Source organism: Procambarus clarkii, chromosome 32, assembly GCF_040958095.1.
Source record: "Procambarus clarkii isolate CNS0578487 chromosome 32, FALCON_Pclarkii_2.0, whole genome shotgun sequence".
NCBI lineage: Eukaryota > Metazoa > Arthropoda > Malacostraca > Decapoda > Cambaridae > Procambarus > Procambarus clarkii.
The window spans coordinates 41,042,119-41,066,771 of NC_091181.1; the positions used below are offsets into that span (position 1 = coordinate 41,042,119).

General features: G+C 47.3%; 2 protein-coding genes across 2 annotated transcripts in view; both read right to left on the reverse strand.

The window, feature by feature from the left end:
* The window catches only part of LOC138370539 (calcitonin gene-related peptide type 1 receptor-like), a 210,753-nt gene extending 207,880 nt beyond the window's left edge, over positions 1-2,873 (reverse strand). Inside the window, exons 1-2 of the mRNA XM_069334924.1 lie at positions 2,699-2,873; positions 1,979-2,095 (exon numbers count right to left, since the gene is read on the reverse strand). Coding sequence (XP_069191025.1) covers positions 1,979-2,095; positions 2,699-2,873 — 292 coding nt within the window. The remainder of the gene's footprint in view (positions 1-1,978; positions 2,096-2,698) is intronic.
* A 5,356-nt stretch (positions 2,874-8,229) lies between these two features.
* Positions 8,230-24,653, reverse strand: part of LOC138370541 (uncharacterized) — a 276,089-nt gene continuing 259,665 nt past the window's right edge. Inside the window, exon 4 of the mRNA XM_069334925.1 lies at positions 8,230-8,462. Coding sequence (XP_069191026.1) covers positions 8,230-8,462 — 233 coding nt within the window. The remainder of the gene's footprint in view (positions 8,463-24,653) is intronic.

Here is a 24,653-nt window from a genome sequence, read left to right on the forward strand (position 1 = left end):
GGGGGGACCTGGCACGGGGGGATTGGTGGAGGAGGGAGGGCTTGGGGTGGTGGGGGAGAGGGGGAGGGTACAGGGGGTGGATAAGAGGGGGAGGGTACAGGGGGTGGATAAGAGGGGGAGGGTACAGGGGGTGGATAAGAGGGGGAGGGTACAGGGGGTGGGTAAGAGAGGGAGGGTTGGGGAAGCATGGGGGGAGGAGAGGCTGTGGGGGATAGGGGAGATGGGGGGGCTTGGGGGGAGAGAAAAGGGTGGAGGGCTTGGGGGGCGTGGGGGAAAAGGGAGGGCTGAGGTGGGTGAGGAAGAGGGGAGGGTTTAGGGGAGTGGGGGAGAGGGGAAGACTTAGGTGGGGTGGGGGAGAGTGGGGGGCTTAGGGGGGAGGGGGAGAAGGGAGGGCATGGGGGTGGGAGAGACGGGAAGGCATGTGGGAGAAGGGAGGGCATGGGGGATGGGGGAGGTCCTGGGGAGAGGGGTGAGGGGGAGAAGGGGGGTGAGTGGGGGGAGGGGGGTGGGTGGGGGGAGGGTGCCCTAGGTGGGTACTTAGTGGGGGGCTGACAGGGGATGGGGCTGGTTGGGTGTCTGTTGGGTAGAATTTGGGGGTGGTGCCCCAATCCCTGTGGCTGTTGCACTGTTTGAGGAGGGTTCTCCACTTCCCTCTGGGATTGTAGGGTTCTGGGTTGTGGTACTCTGATTTCCTTCTCTCTCCCTGCGCTCTTTCCTCGCGTCTGCTGTCCGTATTCTCTCTTCCCTTGTCATATCCCTCTGCAGGAATATTTTCTTGAACTTCTCTACACCTTTTAGACAACACTTCCTTGCTAGCAGTTCCTCTTTCGCGATTTCGCTCATGAAAACCACCTTTATCATTCGGTCTCTGTCCTTGTTGTACTTTCCAAGCCTGAAAACCTTTTCAACATTTCGCTCAGCTCCCTCCATCCTTACCTCTTTAAGGATCTCTTTAATCATGTTTTTGTCCTTGTCTCTCCGCTCCTTTGGTCTGGTCCCTGTTTGTTCTTCAATGCCTGCTACTACTACTGCTCTATTTCTCTCTATCAGCCGGCTAGTACATCTAGCTGCTTCCTGAGAGGAAGCCACTTCCATGGCAACTTCCTTAACCGCAGACCTAGCTTCAGGGCTCTTTTTAAGCATTTCAGCAAATGAGATCTGGGTTGTGGTGGTCCCCTCCACAGTAGCATTCCCATCTCCCTGGGGTACGGTTTGTGCCTGGTATTGTGGAAGAGTCTCCTTTAGGTATCTTATCTCCTCCTTTGCTGCCCTTAAATCATCTTGCAGGTTGGCTACTGTCTCCCTCATTACCCTCAGTCCTTCACTCAGTCCTGTGTGTGTGTGTGTGTGTGTGTGTGTGTGTGTGTGTGTGTGCGTGTGTGTGTGTGTGTGTGTACTTACCTAATTGTACTTACCTAATTGTGCTTGCGGGGGTTGAGCTCTGGCTCTTTGGTCCCGCCTCTCAACCGTCAATCAACTGGTGTACAGATTCCTGAGCCTATTGGGCTCTATCATATCTACATTTGAAACTGTGAATGGAGTCAGCCTCCACCACATCACTTCCTAATGCATTCCATTTGCTAACTACTCTGACACTGAAAAAGTTCTTTCTAACGTCTCTGTGGCTCATTTGGGTACTCAGCTTCCACCTGTGTCCCCTTGTTCGCGTCCCACCAGTGTTGAAAAGTTCGTCCTTGTTTACCCGGTCGATTCCCCTGAGGATTTTGTAGGTTGTGATCATGTCCCCCCTTACTCTTCTGTCTTCTGTGTGTGTGTGTGTGTGTGTGTGTGTGTGTGTGTGTGTGTGTGTGTGTGTGTGTGTGTGTGTGTGTGTGTGTGTGTGTGTGTGCGTGTGTGTGTGTGGGGGGGGGGTCCAAAATGGAATACAGCTGTAGGAATACAAAGTGGTCTAAGTATCTCATGTGCTGGTGTTGGTAAAAGGAGCAGGCCGTGGGTGGGGAGAGGTCGAGGAACTTACTTGCACAGGAGGGCCCCTTGCCGTGGTAGATGTAGGAGGGACAGCTTCTCCTGAGCTGGGTGTTGGGGGGCGTGGCGGGCCAGCACTGCCACCCGTCCCAAGTGTTGGGACAGTTACCTGCAGGAGAAACGTGTAAGTTACAGCATTTCATAACCAGCAATAGCAAGAACTCGTGGTGTCTATGCCATGAACTTTCAATCAAATTTGAAAGTTTGTCCAGAAGGGAGAGTTTATTGGGCAGCGCCACTCACCCTGTGATCGAACACACTGCTATAGCAGCATGTACAACACACCAAAAAGATATAAACTCGCTGGGTTGTTCATCCTGTCATTGTACCCAGACACAGCTGAGACTTGCTTAACTCCTTCAAGCAAACAATTTATCAAACAAGAAGATTCACATTTACCAACTCCTAAACTTATGTTATCTTCCGAGTGCAAAGTGAGGGAATAATTTAAAAACATTATCAATAATTGGCAAATAGGGGTTTTCCTTATTCAAAATGTGGGATTTATTATTCTAATCTTTCAAATGTCGTTTAGATGGGCACAGTCTCTTAGGTAGCGGTCAAGGCGGTGTCCGTCACTTTTACTACACATTCTGCAGCTCAGCTGTTGTTTCCATCTTCAATCTCCATGGGTATTTGTGTTCACTTAGTATTCTCGCGATTACTTATTTTCATCGGCCACTTCCCTTTGGTCCATAATGATGGAGAATACAAGATACAACCATATTGTACTGGCATCCAGATTCATTGATTTGTTCATCTATCCTCTTTTCTTTGGATACCTTGTCACGGTGACGTTGTCTCATAATACCTATTAATTTTGAAAAGTGTTTCGGGTATGAAGTATTCAATATGGTCTTCTTCAGCGCCCTCGGCAGCCAGCACATCTTCTCGGTCCTTTTCACAAATTCCAACACGGGAGGGAATCCACAGGAACTTGATCACCTTTCCCTGGTTGGTTTGTATTTTCAGAGCTCTCTTGATGTCAGCGACTATTACTCGGGTTTCTGCATATTTTTCTTAAGGTTTTGTAGTGTAGCTTTTGAATCACTGCAGATCGCTGCACCTTTGGTGTTTCTTTCAAGGAAAGAAAGACAAGCCAGCGGGGCCACACACCTTCATGATCAACGAGTAATAGATCGCTAAGAACTCCAAATGACCCGGCCACGATTCGAACCCATGCCATAATAATGACAATTATCTCTGCAGCTTACATTGAAGAGTCATAGTTGTCAATGGGTACTTTTTTCATTTTCGTCTTGAAAGAGATTATTCCTAATTATACTGTATGGTGCCCCGGCCCTGCCATTAGGTACGAGTTGAAGATTAAGTGTAGATTTTATCTAATTAATTTCTGACTTTCTTACTAACTTCCCCGAAGTACTTATGCCTCATTTCTTGAGGTATTGAGAGAAAGTGGTCTCTTAGTGTCTCACTGCTGACTCCAAGCTGCATGTTGCAGAGCTGATGGATGAGCGTGAGAGTCGGGAACTAACCGTATGCGCTCACAGTGTACAAGTGAGTACTGGATCTCCCTCAGTACTGGAAAAAGAACCAGCTTGTTTGATATCTAATTTTGTTTTCTCTTTATTGTTTAAATATTAACCATATATATACAAACAAAATTAAACGTAGCGAAACAAACACACAGAACAGAACAACAAGAGACCCACATACAGCAAGCTCCTCCTTAATAAAGAACTGATTACACAGGAATAAATAACAAAACACACCAGAACACATGGCATGAAAAACACGTAAAAACAGAAGTATATTAAACAAAATGTTGAAATTACATACCCATCCAGGGTGACCTGGTCGAGGACCGGGCCGCGGGGACGCTAAGCTCCGAAATCATCCGGGTAAAGTAACCCAGCACGAAGTACAAACACAAAAGGAAAAGTCTGGTACAAAAGACATCCCAACAGGGCCACAATCCTTAATGAACAACGAGCAATAGTTCACTAGGAACTCTGAATGACCCGGCCAGGATTCGAACCCATACCCATCTGGAGCACCCCCTAAACGTACACAGTACTGTGACTACCTTACCAATCATGGCCGAGTCATTTAGAATTCTTAGTGATCTATGGCTCGCATGTTTAATACAATCTTTATCACATTTGTAGACTCAGCCCGGCCTGGGCATGCGCCAGAATTTTATGAAAAACTGCACCCAAATTGAACCACGAGTGTGGTCGGGGGCTGGTTAGTCATGGAGCTTAGTTAATAAGCACCATTTGTTGTTGTTGTTGTTGTTATAGATTCAGCTGCTGGGAACAAAAAGTCCCAAGTAGCACGGGCTATGGTGAGCCCGTAGTGAACTTACCTGGCACAGGAGCAGGGCTGTGTGTGAATAAAAAGTGTAAATATGTAAATAATAAGCACCACTATTGTTGTTGTTTTAGATTCTGGTACTCAGAACGAAATGTCCATGTAGCACGGACTATGGTGATCCCGTAATTGAGTTCGGTTATTCGCGATAACCTTGTTACTGTGATATTTGGGTCAAAGTTTTTAAATGGAGGAGGGGATTACTCCCTTTCCCCTGTTTCTTTTTCGCTTCTGTTTTAGTGCACTGGTTTTAGTCTTGATTTAATAACATTATCTTGGAGGCGGATGTAGATGCAGAATGGTCACTAGTGTGTCCCATTCCTCAACGGCTTTTCTAATCATTGTAGTCGCGGTGGAATGTGCATCTAATGCAGCTGCTGTCGTTGGATTAATGTTGAGTTTGATGCGCAGGGCTTCAGTAGCTTCACATTCCAGTAAGTAGTGCAATAGTGGCGCCTCTGCTTCTGTTCCACAAATAGGTACAACTCTTTAAATTATTGTTAAGTTATAGTTAAACTCTTTAACTAATGAGTTTACTACCTCCCAGCAGAACTTGTAAACAAGTCTGAGTCTGTGTATGGTTACTGACATTTCTCTGGATATCTTTTTGTCAGGCTTGAAAGAGTAGTAGCCAGTGGTTTGTTCGTAAGACAACTTCCTTGCCCTACTTTGGCTCTGTGGCGACTTTTGATAGTTGGGAGTATTTTCTTCTTGATTTTCTCCTTAAACTGTGAAAAACTTGAAGGTATTTGAACTTGTACATCAGGTAGAGCAGTGGCAGTTTTTGCTAGTGAGTCTGCCTTTTCATTACCATCTATGCCAATGTGACTTGGTATCCAATTTAGGGTGACTGACAGCCCGAGATTATAGGCTACTTTTCCTATATGTTGGATTTCTGTGAGGAGTTGTATATTATCTCTGTGCTGATTGGATAACAATGGCTAGAGCGAAGTTTTAGAGTCGGTATGAATGATGACATCATGTAAATTATTCTCAATTGCATAGCTTATGGCCTCCTGTTACCTGACAGTAAAATAGGTACCTGGGTGTTAGTCAGCTGTCACGGGCTGCTTCCTAGGGGGTGCAGGCCTGGTCGAGGACCGGGCCGCGGGGACACTAAAAAGCCCCGAAAATCATCTCAAGATAACCTCCTTCAGGGCATATAATTCTGCCTGCAATGTTGAGCACCCACTATTCATGCTCCAGTAAGCTTCATGGTTGGTAGTGTAAACTGCTGCCCCAGCAGAACCTCTTTCTTGATCAATTGAACCGTCTGTGAAGATGTGAGTCGTTGTAGGTCTTGAGATGGTCTCCATTTGTTGTTCTATCACTTCCTTGAGCCTCTGCGAGTCACATGCTGATCTTTTAACTGGTATTCCTTAAATATTTATCTTTAGACTCAATTCTTCCCATGGAGGAGGTTGCCGAAAGTGTTGATATGGTCTATCTTCCCCTTTGTTTTTAATGGTCCAATTTTTCTATAATATTGACCAGATTATCCGTAATAAACACCAGAACTGACCAGTCCTTATAGGCGATCATTGTTGAGGTGGTCATAGTACCGTGTAAGTTTAGTGGTAATCCTGAATGGCATGAGTTCGTATCCTGGCTGTATTTAGAGTTTATTTAAGTCATATGTCGTACCTAGTAGCCAGAACGCACTTCTCGGCCTACTATGCAAGGCCCGATTTGCCTAATAAGCAAATTTTTCCTGAATTAATATATTTACTATAATTTTTTTCTTATGAAATGATAAAGCAACCCTTTTCTCTATGTATGAGGTCAATTTTTTTTTATTGGAGTTAAAATTAACGTAGATATATGACCGAACCTAACCAACCCTGCCTAACCTAACCTAACCTATATTTATAGGTAAGGTTAGGTTAGGTAGCCAAAAAAAGCTTGGTTAGGTTAGGTTAGGTAGGTTAGGTAGACGAAAAAACATTAATTCATGAAAACTTGGCTTATTAGGCAAATCGGGCCTTGAATAGTAGGCTGAGAAGTGCGTTCTGGCTATTGGGTACGACATATATATATATATATATATATATATATATATATATATATATATATATATATATATATATATATATATATATATATATATATATATATATATATATATATATATATAAAGAAGGACGAAGGAATCAGGTCAATCGCTGTTGGCAACACTCTCCGACGCCTGATTGCCAAGGCTGCTACGAGGGTTGTCAGCCAGCAAGCGGCTGAATTGCTGAAACTAATCCAGCTAGGATTTGGAATCCCCCAAGGCTGTGAAGCGGCTGCCCATGCAGCACGAGCATACATCACCAACATTTCTGATGAAAAGGCCCTGCTCAAACTGGACTTTAAGAATGCCTTCACCATGGTCAGAAGAGATGCAGTACTTTGTGCTGTACATCGCCTTTTCTGGCCCCTCTACCCGTTCATACTATCGTGCTACAGTGGTGAGTCAAAACTGCTCTTTGGTGAACATGAAATCAGATCATGTGAAGGTGTTCAGCAAGTTGATCCTCTTGCTCCCCTATTTTTCTGCTTAGTCTTAAAAGAAATCACCGAAACCTTGTCCAGCGAGTTCAACATCTGGTTTTTGGATGATGGCACTATAGCTGGCACCGTAGACCACTTCTTGGCAGATATCAGGAAAATAAGGGAGCAAGAAGTGAGCCTGGATCTCTTCCTGAACCTTTCCAAGTGTGAAGTAGTCTCCTCTAAACCAGACATCGTAGCTAGAATAAGGTCTGCCTTGCCTGGAGCCCATGTCATTAGGGCCGAGAACAGCACCCTCCTTGGAGCCCCCCTCGGGTCTAACGCCATTGAGGAGATCCTTAACAAGAAAATCGCAGACCTTAGGAGGATGGAAGACACAATAGGTGACATCGATGCCTACGATGCTTTATATCTCCTCACCAAATGCCTATCCCTTCTGAGGCTAACCTACTTTCTGAGGTTCGCCCCATCTTACGACAACCGAAATCTTGAAGAGTATGACCTCTTACTAAAGACCATACTAGAAAAAGTTGTTAATCTCTCCCTCAACGAATGCCAGTGGAAACAAGCCACTCTTCCTGTTAAGCTTGGGGGCTTGGGTGTCCGCACCGCCACCCAAATTGCTCTCCCAGCCTTCCTGTCTTCCTCCTCACCATCAGATGACCTGGTTAAGGAAATTCTACCTGACACCCTGACTGATGTAGCAGGGATACAGGACCCCCACTACACGGAATGCGACACGAAATGGGGTGCCATGGCAGACCCAGCACTCAGACCAGCCATGCAAAAGCTAAGAAACAATCCAGCTGGGAGATCCCCATTGTAGATAAAGAAGCCACAGCTTTGCTGGAGGCAACAACAACTCCCAGTGATCGTGCACGCCTCACAGATGTGCAGGCTCCCCATGCAGGGGACTTCCTTTTGGCAGTCCCTATGTCTGCGACAGGCACACGTCTTGACCCGCAGGAGCTCCGTATTGCAGTCGCTCTCCGTCTTGCTGCCACTATCCACACTGTTCATAGGTGTACTTGCGGCGAGGCAGATGCTGACGAATATGGATTGCATGGCCTGCACTGTGGAAAATCTGGTGGTTGGCACACTAGACACGTCGAAGTCAATGACGTCATTAAAAGAAGCCTTGCCTCTGCTCAGTGTCCAGCGGAGAGAGCCCCGCAACCTACTGAACCATAACTCTGTTAGCTTTGCCGGCCGACAAGATGGAATCACACACGCCCGTGGAAGGGTGGCAGACAGTTGGCATGGGACTATACTTGCATATCCACCCTGGCAACCACATACATCAACTTCTCTGCCGGCCAAGCAGGAGCCGCGGCGACACACAGAGAAAGACAAACGTCAGCTAAGTACAGTGAATTAGATCATCGGTACAATTTCGTTCCAATAGCGTCTGAGACCTTAGGCCCATGGGGAGAGAGTGCAAGAAGGTTTCTTAAGGATCTTGGTTCCAAGCTCATTGACACTACAAGAGACCCTAGAGCGGCAAGTTTTTTCTTTCATCGCCTCAGTGTCGCGATCCAGACGGGGAATGCCCGCTGCATCCTTGGTTCCTGCCCGGCGTCGGAGGAGTTCGAGGAAATCTACAACCTCTAGGAAGCGAACTTTTTCTTGTGCCCTCTCAATGTTCCTTTCTTGGTATAAAATCAGATATGTAACTGTATAACCTTGCATAATAAAGTGTACACAATAAAAAAGGGGGGTGGTAGGAGAAGCGAACACTCATACGTATTCAGAGTTAAATGGCAAGTTTTTCTCTGAATGCTCTGTGTACCCTTCTCTGAGGCTGCGGGTCCCTATAATTGCACCCGAGGTGGTATATATATATATATATATATATATATATATATATATATATATATATATATATATATATATATATATATATATATATATATATATATATATATATACTCACGTGTGCCCCAAAGAATGAGGTGATTTGGTAAAATGCTATGCCCAAGATTACTATCCGAGTGCCGGCGGTGGGGTGGTTCAAATAGCCTCGGCTATCACCTCATTATGTCCGGTCGTGATGGTCAAGTGGATTAAGGCGTCTTGTACATACCAGTTGCGTGGCATCTGGGAGTATGGGTTCGAGTCACTTCTGGGGTGTGAGTTTTCAGTTGCATATTGTCCTGGGGACCATTCAGGCTTGTTCGCATATATATATATATATATATATATATATATATATATATATATATATATATATATATATATATATAGGTATATATATATATATATATATATATATATATATATATATATATACATATATATATATATATATATATATATATATATATATATATATATATATATATATATATATATATATATATATATAGCCTATAACGTTGTGCAAATTGTATAAATAAGTGTAATACATTCTATAGTAAATCACTTCTTTTCTTCACCTTAAAAGTACGAAAATGAGTTTTGGAGAACTCCTATTTCAACTAAGCCCTGATGCTAAGAAATATATATATATATATATATATATATATATATATATATATATATATATATATATATATATATATATATATATAGACATATGTCGTACCTAGTAGCCACAACGCACTTCTCGGCCTACTATGCAAGGCCCGATTTGCCTAATAAGCCAAGTTTTCCTGAAATAATATATTTTCTCTAATTTTTTTCTTATGAAATGATAAAGCTACCCATTTCATTATGTATGAGGTCCATTTTTTTTATTGGAGTTAAAATTAACGTAGATATATGACCGAACCTAACCAACCCTACCTAACCTAACCTAACCTATCTTTATAGGTTAGGTTAGGTTAGGTAACCAAAAAAGGTAGGTTTGGTTAGGATAGGTAGGTTAGGTAGTCGAAAAACAACTAATTCATGAAAACTTGGCTTATTAGGCAAATCGGGCCTTGCATAGTAGGCTGAGAAGTGCGTTCTGGCTACTAGGTACGACATATATATATATATATATATATATATATATATATATATGTATATATATATATATATATATATATATATATATATATATATATATATATATATATATATATATTTATATATATATATTTATATATATATATTTATATATATATATATATATATATATATATATATGTCGTACCTAGTAGCCAGAACGCACTTTTTGGCCTACTATGCAAGGCCCAATTTGCCTAATAAGCCAAGTTTTCCTGAATTAATATATTTTCTCTAATTTTTGTCTTATGAAATGATAAAGCTACCCATTTCATTATGTATGAGGTCAATTTTTTTTATTGGAGTTAAAATTAACGTAAATATATGACCGAACCTAACCAACCCTACCTAACCTAACCTAACCTATCTTTATAGGTTAGGTTAGGTTAGGTAGCCGAGAAAGTTAGGTTAGGTTAGGTTAGGCAGGTTAGGTAGACGAAAAACAATTAATTCATGAAAACTTGGCTTATTAGGCAAATCGGGCCTTGCATAGTAGGCATAGAAGTGAGTTCTGGCTACTAGGTACGACATATATATATATATATATATATATATATATATATATATATATATATATATATATATATATATATATATATATATATATATATCTTAAAATGGTATTGTATTGGAATACAAATGCTCACACAAATGCTGGAGTGAGCGGAGATTGAAGTTCAGTGAGATTGAAATTCGTGGACAAAGGAATATGAAATTTAACATTTGTATGCTTCATTGACTTTGAAAAATTATTCATGATTGTCGGTAATCCTTTGAGAGTGTGATGTTGCAAGTATTTATCCGCCAGATCTTACCTACCAGTGTTTACGAGCGGTTAGATCTAGCTCACTGGCCCCGCCTCCTTGATAGCTGTAGCGTCGCTGAGAAGAATGTGTGGCTCCTTGATTTGCTTCTTCATTTCCACAAATGTTCTCTTGTTCTACTTTCTCTCAATATAAATATGCTTTATTTTCCACCTTGTCTATTTCGATCAGTATTTTATCCGTTGAGATCATCTTGAGATAATCCTGAGATGATTTCGGGGCTTAGCGTCCCCGCGGCCCGGTCCTCGACCAGGCCTCTTTTTAGTTACACATCCCCAGGAAGCTACCCGTAGTAGCTGTCTAACTCCCAGGTACCTATTTACTGTTGGATGAACCGGTGCATCAGGGTGCAAGTAACTCTACCCATTTATTTCCGCTTCCACCGGGGATCGAACCCGGAACCACACGACTACGAATTCGAAGCGCTGTCCACTCAGCTGTCATATCACCACCCCATATCATATCATATCAGCGTGTGTAGTATAGTTACCTGTCCTCATAGCTCAGGCCTCTTAACTCGGGCACCGTCTTTGATGCACATTTGAGTCATTCCACACTTCATATACTTTACAAAGTACGGATTACATATCGGTGTTGTGTATTATATTACCGATCTGAGAATATGTGATTCTGCGGTGGGCGGTGGGCGGTGGGTGGCGGAGAGAGGTGGTGTAGTTGGTTGTGGGCGGATGAGGGTATTGGCGGGTAATTGTGGTCGATAGGTGGTAAAGGGTGATGGTGGGTGGCGAGGGTTCTGGTTGGTGGGTGGTGGTGTGGGGATAATGATGATGGTTGATGTGTGGTGGTGGGTGGTAAAGGTGCTGGGTGCTGGGTGGTGGTAGGAGGTAAAGGTGCTGGGTGGTGGGTGGTGGTAGGTGGTAAAGGTGCTGGGTGGTGGTAGGAGGTAAAGGTGCTGGGTGGTGGGTGGTGGTAGGTGGTAAAGGTGCTGGGTGGTGGGTGGTGGTAGGAGGTAAAGGTGCTGGGTGGTGGGTGGTGGTAGGAGGTAAAGGTGCTGGGTGGTGGGTGGTGGTAGGTGGTAAAGGTGCTGGGTGGTGGGTGGTGCTGGGTGGTAAAGGTGCTGGGTGGTGGGTGGTGCTGGGTGGTAAAGGTGCTGGGTGGTGGGTGGTGGTAGGAGGTAAAGGTGCTGGGTGGTGGGTGGTGGTAGGAGGTAAAGGTGCTGGGTGGTGGGTGGTGCTGGGTGGTAAAGGTGCTGGGTGGTGGGTGGTGCTGGGTGGTAAAGGTGCTGGGTGGTGGGTGGTGGTAGGAGGTAAAAGTGCTGGGTGGTGGGTGGTGGTAGGAGGTAAAGGTGCTGGGTGGTGGGTGGTGCTGGGTGGTAAAGGTGCTGGGTGGTGGGTGGTGGTAGGAGGTAAAGGTGCTGGGTGGTGGGTGGTGGTAGGAGGTAAAGGTGCTGGGTGGTGGGTGGTGGTAGGAGGTAAAGGTGCTGGGTGGTGGGTGGTGGTAGGAGGTAAAGGTGCTGGGTGGTGGGTGGTGGTAGGAGGTAAAGGTGTTGGGTGGTGGGTGGTGCTGGGTGGTAAAGGTGCTGGGTGGTGGGTGGTGCTGGGTGGTAAAGGTGCTGGGTGGTGGGTGGTGGTAGGAGGTAAAGGTGCTGGGTGGTGGGTGGTGGTTGGAGGTAAAGGTGCTGGGTGGTGGGTGGTGGTTGGAGGTAAAGGTGCTGGGTGGTGGGTGGTGGTAGGAGGTAAAGGTGATGGGTGGTGGGTGGTGGTAGGAGGTAAAGGTGCTGGATGGTGGGTGGTGGTTGGAGGTAAAGGTGCTGGGTGGTGGGTGGTGCTAGGAGGTAAAGGTGATGGGTGGTGGGTGGCGGTAGGAGGTAAAGGTGCTGGGTGGTGGGTGGTGGTAGGAGGTAAAGGTGCTGGGTGGTGGGTGGTGGTAGGAGGTAAAGGTGCTGGGTGGTGGGTGGTGGTAGGAGGTAAAGGTGCTGGGTGGTGGGTGGTGGTAGGAGGTAAAGGTGCTGGGTGGTGGGTGGTGGTAGGAGGTAAAGGTGCTGGGTGGTGGGTGGTGGTAGGAGGTAAAGGTGCTGGGTGGTGGGTGGTGGTAGGAGGTAAAGGTGTTGGGTGGTGGGTGGTGCTGGGTGGTAAAGGTGCTGGGTGGTGGGTGGTGCTGGGTGGTAAAGGTGCTGGGTGGTGGGTGGTGGTAGGAGGTAAAGGTGCTGGGAGGTGGGTGGTGGTTGGAGGTAAAGGTGCTGGGTGGTGGGTGGTGGTTGGAGTTAAAGGTGCTGGGTGGTGGGTGGTGGTAGGAGGTAAAGGTGATGGGTGGTGGGTGGTGGTAGGAGGTAAAGGTGCTGGGTGGTGGGTGGTGGTTGGAGGTAAAGGTGCTGGGTGGTGGGTGGTGGTAGGAGGTAAAGGTGATGGGTGGTGGGTGGTGGTAGGAGGTAAAGGTGCTGGGTGTTGGGTGGTGGTAGGAGGTAAAGGTGCTGGGTGGTGGGTGGTGGTAGGAGGTAAAGGTGCTGGGTGGTGGGTGGTGCTGGGTGGTGGGTGGTGCTGGGTGGTAAAGGTGCTGGGTGGTGGGTGGTGGTAGGAGGTAAAGGTGATGGGTGGTGGGTGGTGCTGGGTGGTGGGTGGTGGTAGGAGGTAAAGGTGCTGGGTGGTGGGTGGTGGTAGGAGGTAAAGGTGATGGGTGGTGGGTGGTGCTGGGTGGTGGGTGGTGTCTGGAAAAAAAATGACATCCTTTAATAATCTTAGTTGCAATATGCAGATAATTGCGCTGCTGGTTTTGTACTAATCCATTAACAAATACTAACGCAAATTAATTAATTCGTTCAAAGAAAACGAGATTACAGTGTAATATTCCCTTAAACACTGGATATTATTACCGTGCCATTAAAATATCTACATTAAATATACATCAATAACTTAAACCCTTCAGTTCAGCATTAGAATCAATAAAGAATTATTCTCGGTGACTGAATTAAATAATATAAATAACAAAAAACGTCTCTCTACCTTTGTCCATAAATTGGCAGAAAATTGAACCGTTCCTGGTGGTGTCACTAGACCCGGGGAGGGAGGGAGGACGCCATTGTGTAACCAACAAATCTCTGGTGAGGAAGCTTTCCAGGCAGCCACGTTTATACTCGTAACCCGAGGCATCTCTATGTTCTTCTGCTGCCGCTACCTCAAATAACGGGAGTATCTCGTTACGATTGATTAAAAAAATATTGTTTTCTTTATTAGTGAGCTTATTAATTTAAGTATAGACAACGGGTGATGAGGCGGGCGATCCACAAAAATAGATTTTCTATTTTTGCAGATCGCCCACAAAAGATATTCTGTGGCAACTTGAAGAAATTAGCGACACCAACTTGTTGCATCACGTGGGGACGAATCTGGCGCCATAGCCACGAGACCTATACATAGCTGATTGTCCACGTGTCCCACTAACACTCATATTGAAGCCTTCCAATCAGATAGGGCAACTGAGTAGTAAAACTAACCGCAGTAGTATTAACTCTTAGTATAAATTTTCCTGTCAATCGATAATTATCGATTGACAGGCTTCAATACTTCCCCCTAACTTGTGTAGGCATATGACTTGTAGGAGAATTCAAATCCATACAGTCCAATAAGTTATCGTAAGAAATAATAAATAATTTTAATTATACATTATAAATTAAAATTCAAATAATTAATTTTGTAAAATAAATTAAATTAAATAAAATCCCAAGAGTCAGAATTCCCCACATGTTATTAGTAATCGAACCGGGATCTACCTGATCCATAAGTGAATCAGAGCAAATCAATAATTAAATCATTTAACAAATAATTATGAGAAGAAATAGACTGCTAATTTATCAGTACCTTATCTCATCAATTGTCAACGACAGTGCACACATAGAGTTACTGAATATTATACTATTATCGTTCCAAGCCTTAATGCAGGTTATATAGGAGCCAAATAACTGAATAATACCAATAAATACAATTCGTAGTACTGATGTGCATCACTTTAAATTAGTGCGTCATTTTCATAGATTATGTCCACACGAACCAGCGGTGCTTTAATTCCGCGCAGGTTGACGCACACATTAGGTCTAACAAAATTGTGACTATAGTTTCACGTAAGTTTATCCAAAAATTGTGTGGATTAATTTCGCATTAGGGACACTATCAAATTAATAAATTCTTTTAAAGATAATGGTTGATGGGTGGTAGTGGGTGGTAACGTTTATGGTTGGTGGGTGGTAACGCTTATGGTTGGTGGGTGGTAACGCTTATAGTTGATGAGTGGTGGTGGGTGGTAACGCTTATAGTTGATGGGTGGTGGTGGGTGGTAACGCTTATAGTTGATGAGTGGTGGTGGGTGGTAACGCTTATAGTTGATGGGTGGTGGTGGGTTGTAACGCTTATAGTTGATGGGTGGTGGAGGGTGGTAACGTTTATGGTTGGTGGGTGGTAACGCTTATGGTTGGTGGGTGGTAACGTTTATGGTTGGTGGGTGGTAACGCTTATAGTTGATGAGTGGTGGTGGGTGGTAACGCTTATAGTTGATGGGTGGTGGTGGGTGGTAACGCTTATAGTTGATGAGTGGTGGTGGGTGGTAACGCTTATTGTTGATGGGTGGAGGTGGGTTGTAACGCTTATAGTTGATGGGTGGTGGAGGGTGGTAACGCTTATGGTTGGTGGGTGGTAACGCTTATAGTTAATGGGTGGTGGTGGGTGGTAACGCTTATGGTTGATGGGTGGTGGTGGGTGGTAACGCTTATAGTTGATGGGTGGTGGAGGGTGGTAACGCTTATGGTTGGTGGGTGGTAACGCTTATAGTTGATGGGTGGTGGAGGGTGGTAACGCTTATGGTTGGTGGGTGGTAACGCTTATGGTTGATGGGTGGTGGTAAGTGGTAACGCTTATAGTTGATGGGTGGTGGTGGGTGGTAACGCTTATGGTTGATGGGTGGTGGTGGGTGGTAACGCTTATGGTTGATGGGTGGTGGTGGGTGGTAACGCTTATGGTTGGTGGGTGGTAACGCTTATGGTTGGTGGGTGGTAACGCTTATGGTTGATGGGTGGTAACGCTTATGGTTGGTAGGTGGTGGTGGGTGGTAACGCTTATGGTTGATGGGTGGTGGTGGGTGGTAACGCTAGTAGTTGATGGGTGGTGGTGGGTGGTAACGCTTATGTTGATGGGTGGTGGTGGGTGGTAACACTTATGGTTGGTGGGTGGTAACGCTTATGGTTGGTGGGTGGTAACGCTTATGGTTGATGGGTGGTAACGCTTATGGTTGGTAGGTGGTGGTGGGTGGTAACGCTTATGGTTGATGGGTAGTGGTGGGTGGTAACGCTTATAGTTGATGGGTGGTGGTGGGTGGTAACGCTTATGGTTGGTGGGTGGTAACGCTTATGGTTGATGGGTGGTAACGCTTATGGTTCGTAGGTGGTGGTGGGTGGTAACGCTTATGGTTGATGGGTGGTGGTGGCTGGTAACGCTTATAGTTGATGGGTGGTGGTGGGTGGTAACGCTTATGGTTTGTGGATGGTGGTGGGTGGTAACGCTTATGGTTGGTGGGTGGTGGTGGGTGGTAACGCTTATGGTTGATGGGTGGTGGTGGGTGGTAACGCTTATAGTTGATGGGTGGTGGTGGGTGGTAACGCTTATAGTTGATGAGTGGTGGTGGGTGGTAACGCTTATAGTTGATGGGTGGTGGTGGGTTGTAACGCTTATAGTTGATGGGTGGTGGAGGGTGGTAACGCTTATGGTTGGTGGGTGGTAACGCTTATAGTTGATGAGTGGTGGTGGGTGGTAACGCTTATGGTTGATAGGTGGTTGTGGGTGGTAACGCTTATAGTTGATGGGTGGTGGAGGGTGGTAACGCTTATGGTTGGTGGGTGGTAACGCTTATAGTTGATGGGTGGTGGAGGGTGGTAACGCTTATGGTTGGTGGGTGGTAACGCTTATGGTTGATGGGTGGTGGTGGGTGGTAACTCTTATAGTTGATGGGTGGTGGTGGGTGGTAACGCTTATGGTTGATGGGTGGTGGTGGGTGGTAACGCTTATAGTTGATGGGTGGTGGTGGGTGGTAACGCTTATGGTTGGTGGGTGGTAACGCTTATGGTTGATGGGTGGTGTTGGGTGGTAACGATTATGGTTGATGGGAGGTGGTGAGTGGTAACGCTTATGGTTGATGGGTGGTGGTGGGTGGTAACGCTTATGGTTGGTGGGAGGTAACGCTTATGGTTGGTGGGTGGTAACGCTTATGGTTGGTGGGTGGTGGTGGGTGGTAACGCTTATGGTTGGTGGGTGGTGGTGGGTGGTAACGCTTATGGTTGGTGGATGGTAGTGGGTGGTAACGCTTATGGTTAGTGGGTGGTAACGCTTATTGATGGGGGATGGTGGTTGGTGGTAACGCTTATGGTTGGTGGATGGTAGTGGGTGGTAACGCTTATGGTTGGTGGGTGGTAACGCTTATGGTTGGTGTATGGTGGTGGGTGGTAACGCTTATGGTTGGTGGATGGTGGTGGGTGGTAACGCTTATGGTTGGTGGGTGGTAACGCTTATGGTTGGTGGATGGTGGTGGGTGGTAACGCTTATGGTTGGTGGATAGTGTTGGGTGGTAACGCTTATGGTTGGTGGATGGCGGTGGGTGGTAACGCTTATGGTTGGTGTATGGTGGTGGGTGGCAACGCTTATGGTTGATGGGTGGTAACGCTTATGGTTGATGGGTGGTAACGCTTATGGTTGGTGGGTGGTGGTAGGTGGTAACGCTTATGGTTGATGGGTGGTAACACTTATTGTTGGTTGGTGGTGGTGGGGGGTAACGCTTATGGTTGGTGGGTGGTGGTGGGTGGTAACGCTTATGGTTGATGGGTGGTAACACTTATGGTTGGTGGGTGGTAACGCTTATGGTTGATGGGTGGTAACACTTATGGTTGGTGGGTGGTGGTGGGTGGTAACGCTTATGGTTGATGGGTGGTAACGCTTATGGTTGGTGTATGGTGGTGGTGGGTGGTAACGCTTATAGTTGGTGTATGGTGGTGGGTGGTAACGCTTATGGTTGGTGTATGGTGGTGGGTGGTAACACTTATGGTTGGTGTATGGTGGTGGGTGGTAACGCTTATTGTTGGTGGGTGGTAATGCTTATGGTTGGTGGATGGTGGTGGGTGGTAACGCTTATGATTGGTGTATGGTGGTGGGTGGTAACGCTTATGGTTGGTGGATGGCGGTGGATGGTAACGCTTGTGGTTGGTGGGTGGTAACGCTTATGGTTGATGGATGGTGGTGGGTGGTAACGCTTATGGTTGGTGGATGGTGGTGGATGGTAACGCTTGTGGTTGGTGGGTGGTAACGCTTATGGTTGATGGATAGTGGTGGCTGGTAACGCTTATGGTTGGTGGATGGTGGTGGGTGGTAACGCTTATGGATGGTGGATGGCGGTGGGTGGTAACGCTTATGGTTGGTGTATGGTGGTGGGTGGTAACGCTTAAGGTTGATGGGTGGTAACGCTTATGGTTGATGGGTGGTAACGCTTATGGTTGGTGGGTGGTGGTAGGTGGTAACTCTTATGGTTGATGAGTGGTAACGCTTATGGTTGGTGAGTGGTGGTAGGTGGTAACGCTTATGGTTGATGGGTGGTAACACTTATCGTTGGTGGGTGGTGGTGGGTGGTAACGCTTATGGTTGATAGGTGGTAACACTTATGGTTGGTGGGTGGTAACGCTTATGGTTCATGGGTGGTAACACTTATGGTTGGTGGGTGGTGGTGGGTGGTAACGCTTATGGTTGATGGGTGGTAACGCTTATGGTTGGTGGATGGTTGTGGGTGGTAACGCTTATAGTTGGTGTATGGTGGTGGTGGGTGGTAACGTTTATGGTTGGTAGGTGGTGGTGGGTGGTAACGCTTATGGTTGATGGGTTATGGTGGGTGGTAACGCTTATAGTTGATGGGTGGTGGTGGGTGGTAACGCTTATGGTTTGTGGATGGTGGTGGGTGGTAACGCTTATGGTTGGTGGGTGGTGGTAGGTGGTAACGCTTATGGTTGATGGGTGGTGGTGGGTGGTAACGCTTATAGTTGATGGGTGGTGGTGGGTGGTAACGCTTATGGTTGATGGGTGGTGGTGAGTGGTAACGCTTATGGTTGGTGGGTGATAACGCTTATGGTTGATGGGTGGTGTTGGGTGGTAACGCTTATGGTTTGTGGATAGTGGTGGGTGGTAACGCTTATAGTTGATGGGTGGTGGTGGGTGGTAACGCTTATGGTTGGTGGGAGGTAACGCTTATGGTTGGTGGGTGGTAACGCTTATGGTTGGTTGTTGGTGGTGGGTGGTATCGCTTATGGTTGGTGGGTGGTGGTGGGTGGTAACGCTTATTGTTAGTGGATGGTAGTGGGTGGTAACGCTTATGGTTAGTGGGTGGTAACGCTTATTGATGGGGGATGGTGGTTGGTGGTAACGCTTATGGTTGGTGGATGGTAGTGGGTGGTAACGCTTATGGTTGGTGGGTGGTAACGCTTATGGTTGGTGTATGGTGGTGGGTGGTAACGCTTATGGTTGGTGGATGGTGGTGGGTGGTAACGCTTATGGTTGGTGGGTGGTAACGCTTATGGTTGGTGGATGGTGGTGGGTGGTAACGCTTATGGTTGGTGTATGGTGGTGGGTGGTAACGCTTATGGTTGGTGGATGGTGGTGGGTGGTAACGCTTATGGTTGGTGGGTGGTAACGCTTATGGTTGGTGGTGGGTGGTATCGCTTATGGTTGGTGGATAGTGTTGGGTGATAACGCTTATGGTTGGTGGATGGCGGTGGGTGGTAACGCTTATGGTTGGTGTATGGTGGTGGGTGGCAACGCTTATGCTTGATGGGTGGTAACGCTTATGGTTGATGGGTGGTAACGCTTATGGTTGGTGGGTGGTGGTAGGTGGTAACGCTTATGGTTGATGGGTGGTAACGCTTATGGTTGGTGAGTGGTGGTAGGTGGTAACGCTTATGGTTGGTGGGTGGTGGTGGGTGGTAACGCTTATGGTTGGTGGGTGGTGGTGGGTGGTAACGCTTATGGTTGGTTGGTGGTGGTGGGTGGTAACGCTTATGGTTGGTGGGTGGTGGTGGGTGGTAACGCTTATGGTTGATGGGTGGTAACACTTATGGTTGGTGGGTGGTAACGCTTATGGTTGATGGGTGGTAACACTTGTGGTTGGTGGGTGGTGGTGGGTGGTAACGCTTATGGTTGAATGGTGGTAACGCTTATGGTTGGTGTATGGTGGTGGTGGGTGGTAACGCTTATAGTTGGTGTATGGTGGTGGGTGGTAACGCTTATGGTTGGTGTATGGTGGTGGGTGGTAACGCTTATGGTTGGTGTATGGTGGTGGGTGGTAACGCTTATTGTTGGTGGGTGGTAACGCTTATGGTTGGTGGATGGTGGTGGGTGGTAACGCTTATGATTGGTGTATGGTGGTGGGTGGTAACGCTTATGGTTGGTGGATGGCGGTGGATGGTAACGCTTGTGGTTGGTGGGTGGTAACGCTTATGGTTGATGGATGGTGGTGGGTGGTAACGCTTATGGTTGGTGGATGGTGGTGGATGGTAACGCTTGTGGTTGGTGGGTGGTAACGCTTATGGTTGATGGATAGTGGTGGCTGGTAACGCTTATGGTTGGTGGGTGGTAACGCTTATGGTTGGTGGATGGTGGTGGGTGGTAACGCTTATGGATGGTGGATGGCGGTGGGTGGTAACGCTTATGGTTGGTGTATGGTGGTGGGTGGTAACGCTTATGGTTGATGGGTGGTAACGCTTATGGTTGATGGGTGGTAACGCTTATGGTTGGTGGGTGGTGGTAGGTGGTAACGCTTATGGTTGATGAGTGGTAACGCTTATGGTTGGTGAGTGGTGGTAGGTGGTAACGCTTATGGTTGATGGGTGGTAACACTTATCGTTGGTGGGTGGCGGTGGGTGGTAACGCTTATGGTTGATGGGTGGTAACGCTTATGGTTGATAGGTGGTAACACTTATGGTTGGTGGGTGGTAACGCTTATGGTTCATGGGTGGTAACACTTATGGTTGGTGGGTGGTGGTGGGTGGTAACGCTTATGGTTGATGGGTGGTAACGCTTATGGTTGGTGGATGGTGGTGGGTGGTAACGCTTATAGTTGGTGTATGGTGGTGGTGGGTGGTAACGCTTATGGTTGTTAGGTGGTGGTGGGTGGTAACGCTTATGGTTGATGGGTTATGGTGGGTGGTAACGCTTATAGTTGATGGGTGGTGGTGGGTGGTAACGCTTATGGTTTGTGGATGGTGGTGGGTGGTAACGCTTATGGTTGGTGGGTGGTGGTAGGTGGTAACGCTTATGGTTAATGGGTGGTGGTGGGTGGTAACGCTTATAGTTGATGGGTGGTGGTGGGTGGTAACGCTTATGGTTGATGGGTGGTGGTGAGTGGTAACGCTTATGGTTGGTGGGTGGTAACGCTTATGGTTGATGGGTGGTGTTGGGTGGTAACGCTTATGGTTTGTGGATGGTGGTGGGTGGTAACGCTTATAGTTGATGGGTGGTGGTGGGTGGTAACGCTTATGGTTTGTGGATGGTGGTGGGTGGTAACGCTTATGGTTGGTGGGTGGTAACGCTTATGGTTGATGGGTGGTGTTGGGTGGTAACGCTTATGGTTGATGGGTGGTGGTGAGTGGTAACGCTTATGGTTGATGGGTGGTGGTGGGTGGTAACGCTTATGGTTGGTGGGTGGTAACGCTTATGGTTGATGGGTGGTAACACTTACGGTTGGTGGGTGGTGGTGGGTGGTAACGCTTATGGTTGGTGGATGGTAGTGGGTGGTAACGCTTATGGTTAGTGGGTGGTAACGCTTATTGATGGTGGATGGTGGTGGGTGGTAACGCTTGTGGTTGGTGGATGGTAGTGGGTGGTAACGCTTATGGTTGGTGGGTGGTAACGCTTATGGTTGGTGGATGGTGGTGGGTGGTAATGCTTATGGTTGGTGTATGGTGGTGGGTGGTAACGCTTATGGTTGGTGGATGGTGGTGGGTGGTAACGCTTATGGTTGGTGGGTGGTAACGCTTATGGTTGGTGGATAGTGGTGGGTGGTAACGCTTATGGTTGGTGGATGGCGGTGGGTGGTAACGCTTATGGTTGGTGGATGGTGGTGGGTGGTAACGCTTATGGTTGGTGGGTGGTAACGCTTATGGTTGGTGGGTGGTAACGCTTATGGTTGGTGGATAGTGGTGGGTGGTAACGCTTATGGTTGGTGGATGGTGGTGGTTGGTAACGCTTATTGTTGATGGGTGGTAACGGCTATGGTTGATGGGTGGTAACGCTTATGGTTGGTGGGTGGTGGTAGGTGGTAACGCTTATGGTTGATGGGTGGTAACGCTTATGGTTGGTGAGTGGTGGTAGGTGGTAACGCTTATGGTTGATGGGTGGTAACACTTATGGTTGGTGGGTGGTAACGCTTATGGTTGATGGGTGGTAACACTTACGGTTGGTGGGTGGTGGTGGGTGGTAACGCTTATGGTTGATGGGTGGTAACACTTACGGTTGGTGGGTGGTGGTGGGTGGTAACGCTTATGGTTGATGGGTGGTAACACTTATGGTTGGTGGGTGGTGGTGGGTGGTAATGCTTATGGTTGATGGGTGGTAACGCTTATGGTTGGTGTATGGTGGTGGTGGGTGGTAACGCTTATAGTTGGTGTATGGTGGTGGGTGGTAACGCTTATGGTTGGTGTATGGTGGTGGGTGGTAACGCTTATGGTTGGTGGATGGTGGTGGGTGGTAACGCTTATGGTTGGTGGGTGGTAACGCTTATGGTTGGTGTATGGTGGTGGGTGGTAACGCTTATGGTTGGTGGATGGTGGTGGATGGTAACGCTTGTGGTTGGTGGGTGGTAACTCTTATGGTTGATGGATGGTGGTGGGTGGTAACGCTTATGATTGGTGTATGGTGGTGGCTGGTAACGCTTATGGTTGGTGGATAGTGGTGGGTGGTAACGCTTATGGTTGGTGGATGGTGGTGGGTGGTAACGCTTATGGTTGGTGGATGGCGGTGGGTGGTAACGCTTATGGTTGGTGTATGGTGGTGGGTGGTAACGCTTATGGTTGATGAGTGGTAACGCTTATGGTTGATGGGTGGTAACGCTTATGGTTGGTGGGTGGTGGTAGGTGGTAACGCTTATAGTTGATGGGTGGTGGTGGGTTGTAACGCTTATTGTTGATGGGTGGTGGAGGGTGGTAACGCTTATGGTTGGTGGGTGGTAACGCTTATAGTTGATGGGTGGTGGTGGGTGGTAACGCTTATGGTTGATGGGTGGTGGTGGGTGGTAACGCTTATAGTTGATGGGTGGTGGAGGGTGGTAACGCTTATGGTTGGTGGTTGGTAACGCTTATAGTTGATGGGTGGTGGAGGGTGGTAACGCTTATGGTTGGTGGGTGGTAACGCTTATGGTTGATGGGTGGTGGTGGGTGGTAACGCTTATAGTTGATGGGTGGTGGTGGGTGGTAACGTTTATGGTTGATGGGTGGTGGTGGGTGGTAACGCTTATAGTTGATGGGTGGTGGTGGGTGGTAACGCTTATGGTTTGTGGATGGTGGTGGGTGGTAACGCTTATGGTTGGTGGGTGGTAACGCTTATGGTTGATGGGTGGTGTTGGGTGGTAACGCTTATGGTTGATGGGAGGTGGTGAGTGGTAACGCTTATGGTTGATGGGTGGTGGTGGGTGGTAACGCTTATGGTTGGTGGGAGGTAACGCTTATGGTTGGTGGGTGGTAACGCTTATGGTTGGTGGGTGGTGGTGGGTGGTAACGCTTATGGTTGGTGGGTGGTGGTGGGTGGTAACGCTTATGGTTGGTGGATGGTAGTGGGTGGTAACGCTTATGGTTAGTGGGTGGTAACGCTTATTGATGGGGGATGGTGGTTGGTGGTAACGCTTATGGTTGGTGGATGGTAGTGGGTGGTAACGCTTATGGTTGGTGGGGTGGTAACGCTTATGGTTGGTGTATGGTGGTGGGTGGTAACGCTTATGGTTGGTGGATGGTGGTGGGTGGTAACGCTTATGGTTGGTGGGTGGTAACGCTTATGGTTGGTGGATGGTGGTGGGTGGTAACGCTTATGGTTGGTGGATAGTGTTGGGTGGTAACGCTTATGGTTGGTGGATGGCGGTGGGTGGTAACGCTTATGGTTGGTGTATGGTGGTGGGTGGCAACGCTTATGGTTGATGGGTGGTAACGCTTATGGTTGATGGGTGGTAACGCTTATGGTTGGTGGGTGGTGGTAGGTGGTAACGCTTATGGTTGATGGGTGGTAACGCTTATGGTTGGTGAGTGGTGGTAGGTGGTAACGCTTATGGTTGATGGGTGGTAACACTTATTGTTGGTTGGTGGTGGTGGGGGGTTACGCTTATGGTTGGTGGGTGGTGGTGGGTGGTAACGCTTATGGTTGATGGGTGGTAACACTTATGGTTGGTGGGTGGTAACGCTTATGGTTGATGGGTGGTAACACTTATGGTTGGTGGGTGGTGGTGGGTGGTAACGCTTATGGTTGATGGGTGGTAACGCTTATGGTTGGTGTATGGTGGTGGTGGGTGGTAACGCTTATAGTTGGTGTATGGTGGTGGGTGGTAACGCTTATGGTTGGTGTATGGTGGTGGGTGGTAACACTTATGGTTGGTGTATGGTGGTGGGTGGTAACGCTTATTGTTGGTGGGTGGTAATGCTTATGGTTGGTGGATGGTGGTGGGTGGTAACGCTTATGATTGGTGTATGGTGGTGGGTGGTAACGCTTATGGTTGGTGGATGGCGGTGGATGGTAACGCTTGTGGTTGGTGGGTGGTAACGCTTATGGTTGATGGATGGTGGTGGGTGGTAACGCTTATGGTTGGTGGATGGTGGTGGATGGTAACGCTTGTGGTTGGTGGGTGGTAACGCTTATGGTTGATGGATAGAGGTGGCTGGTAACGCTTATGGTTGGTGGGTGGTAACGCTTATGGTTGGTGGATGGTGGTGGGTGGTAACGCTTATGGTTGGTGGATGGCGGTGGGTGGTAACGCTTATGGTTGGTGTATGGTGGTGGGTGGTAACGCTTAAGGTTG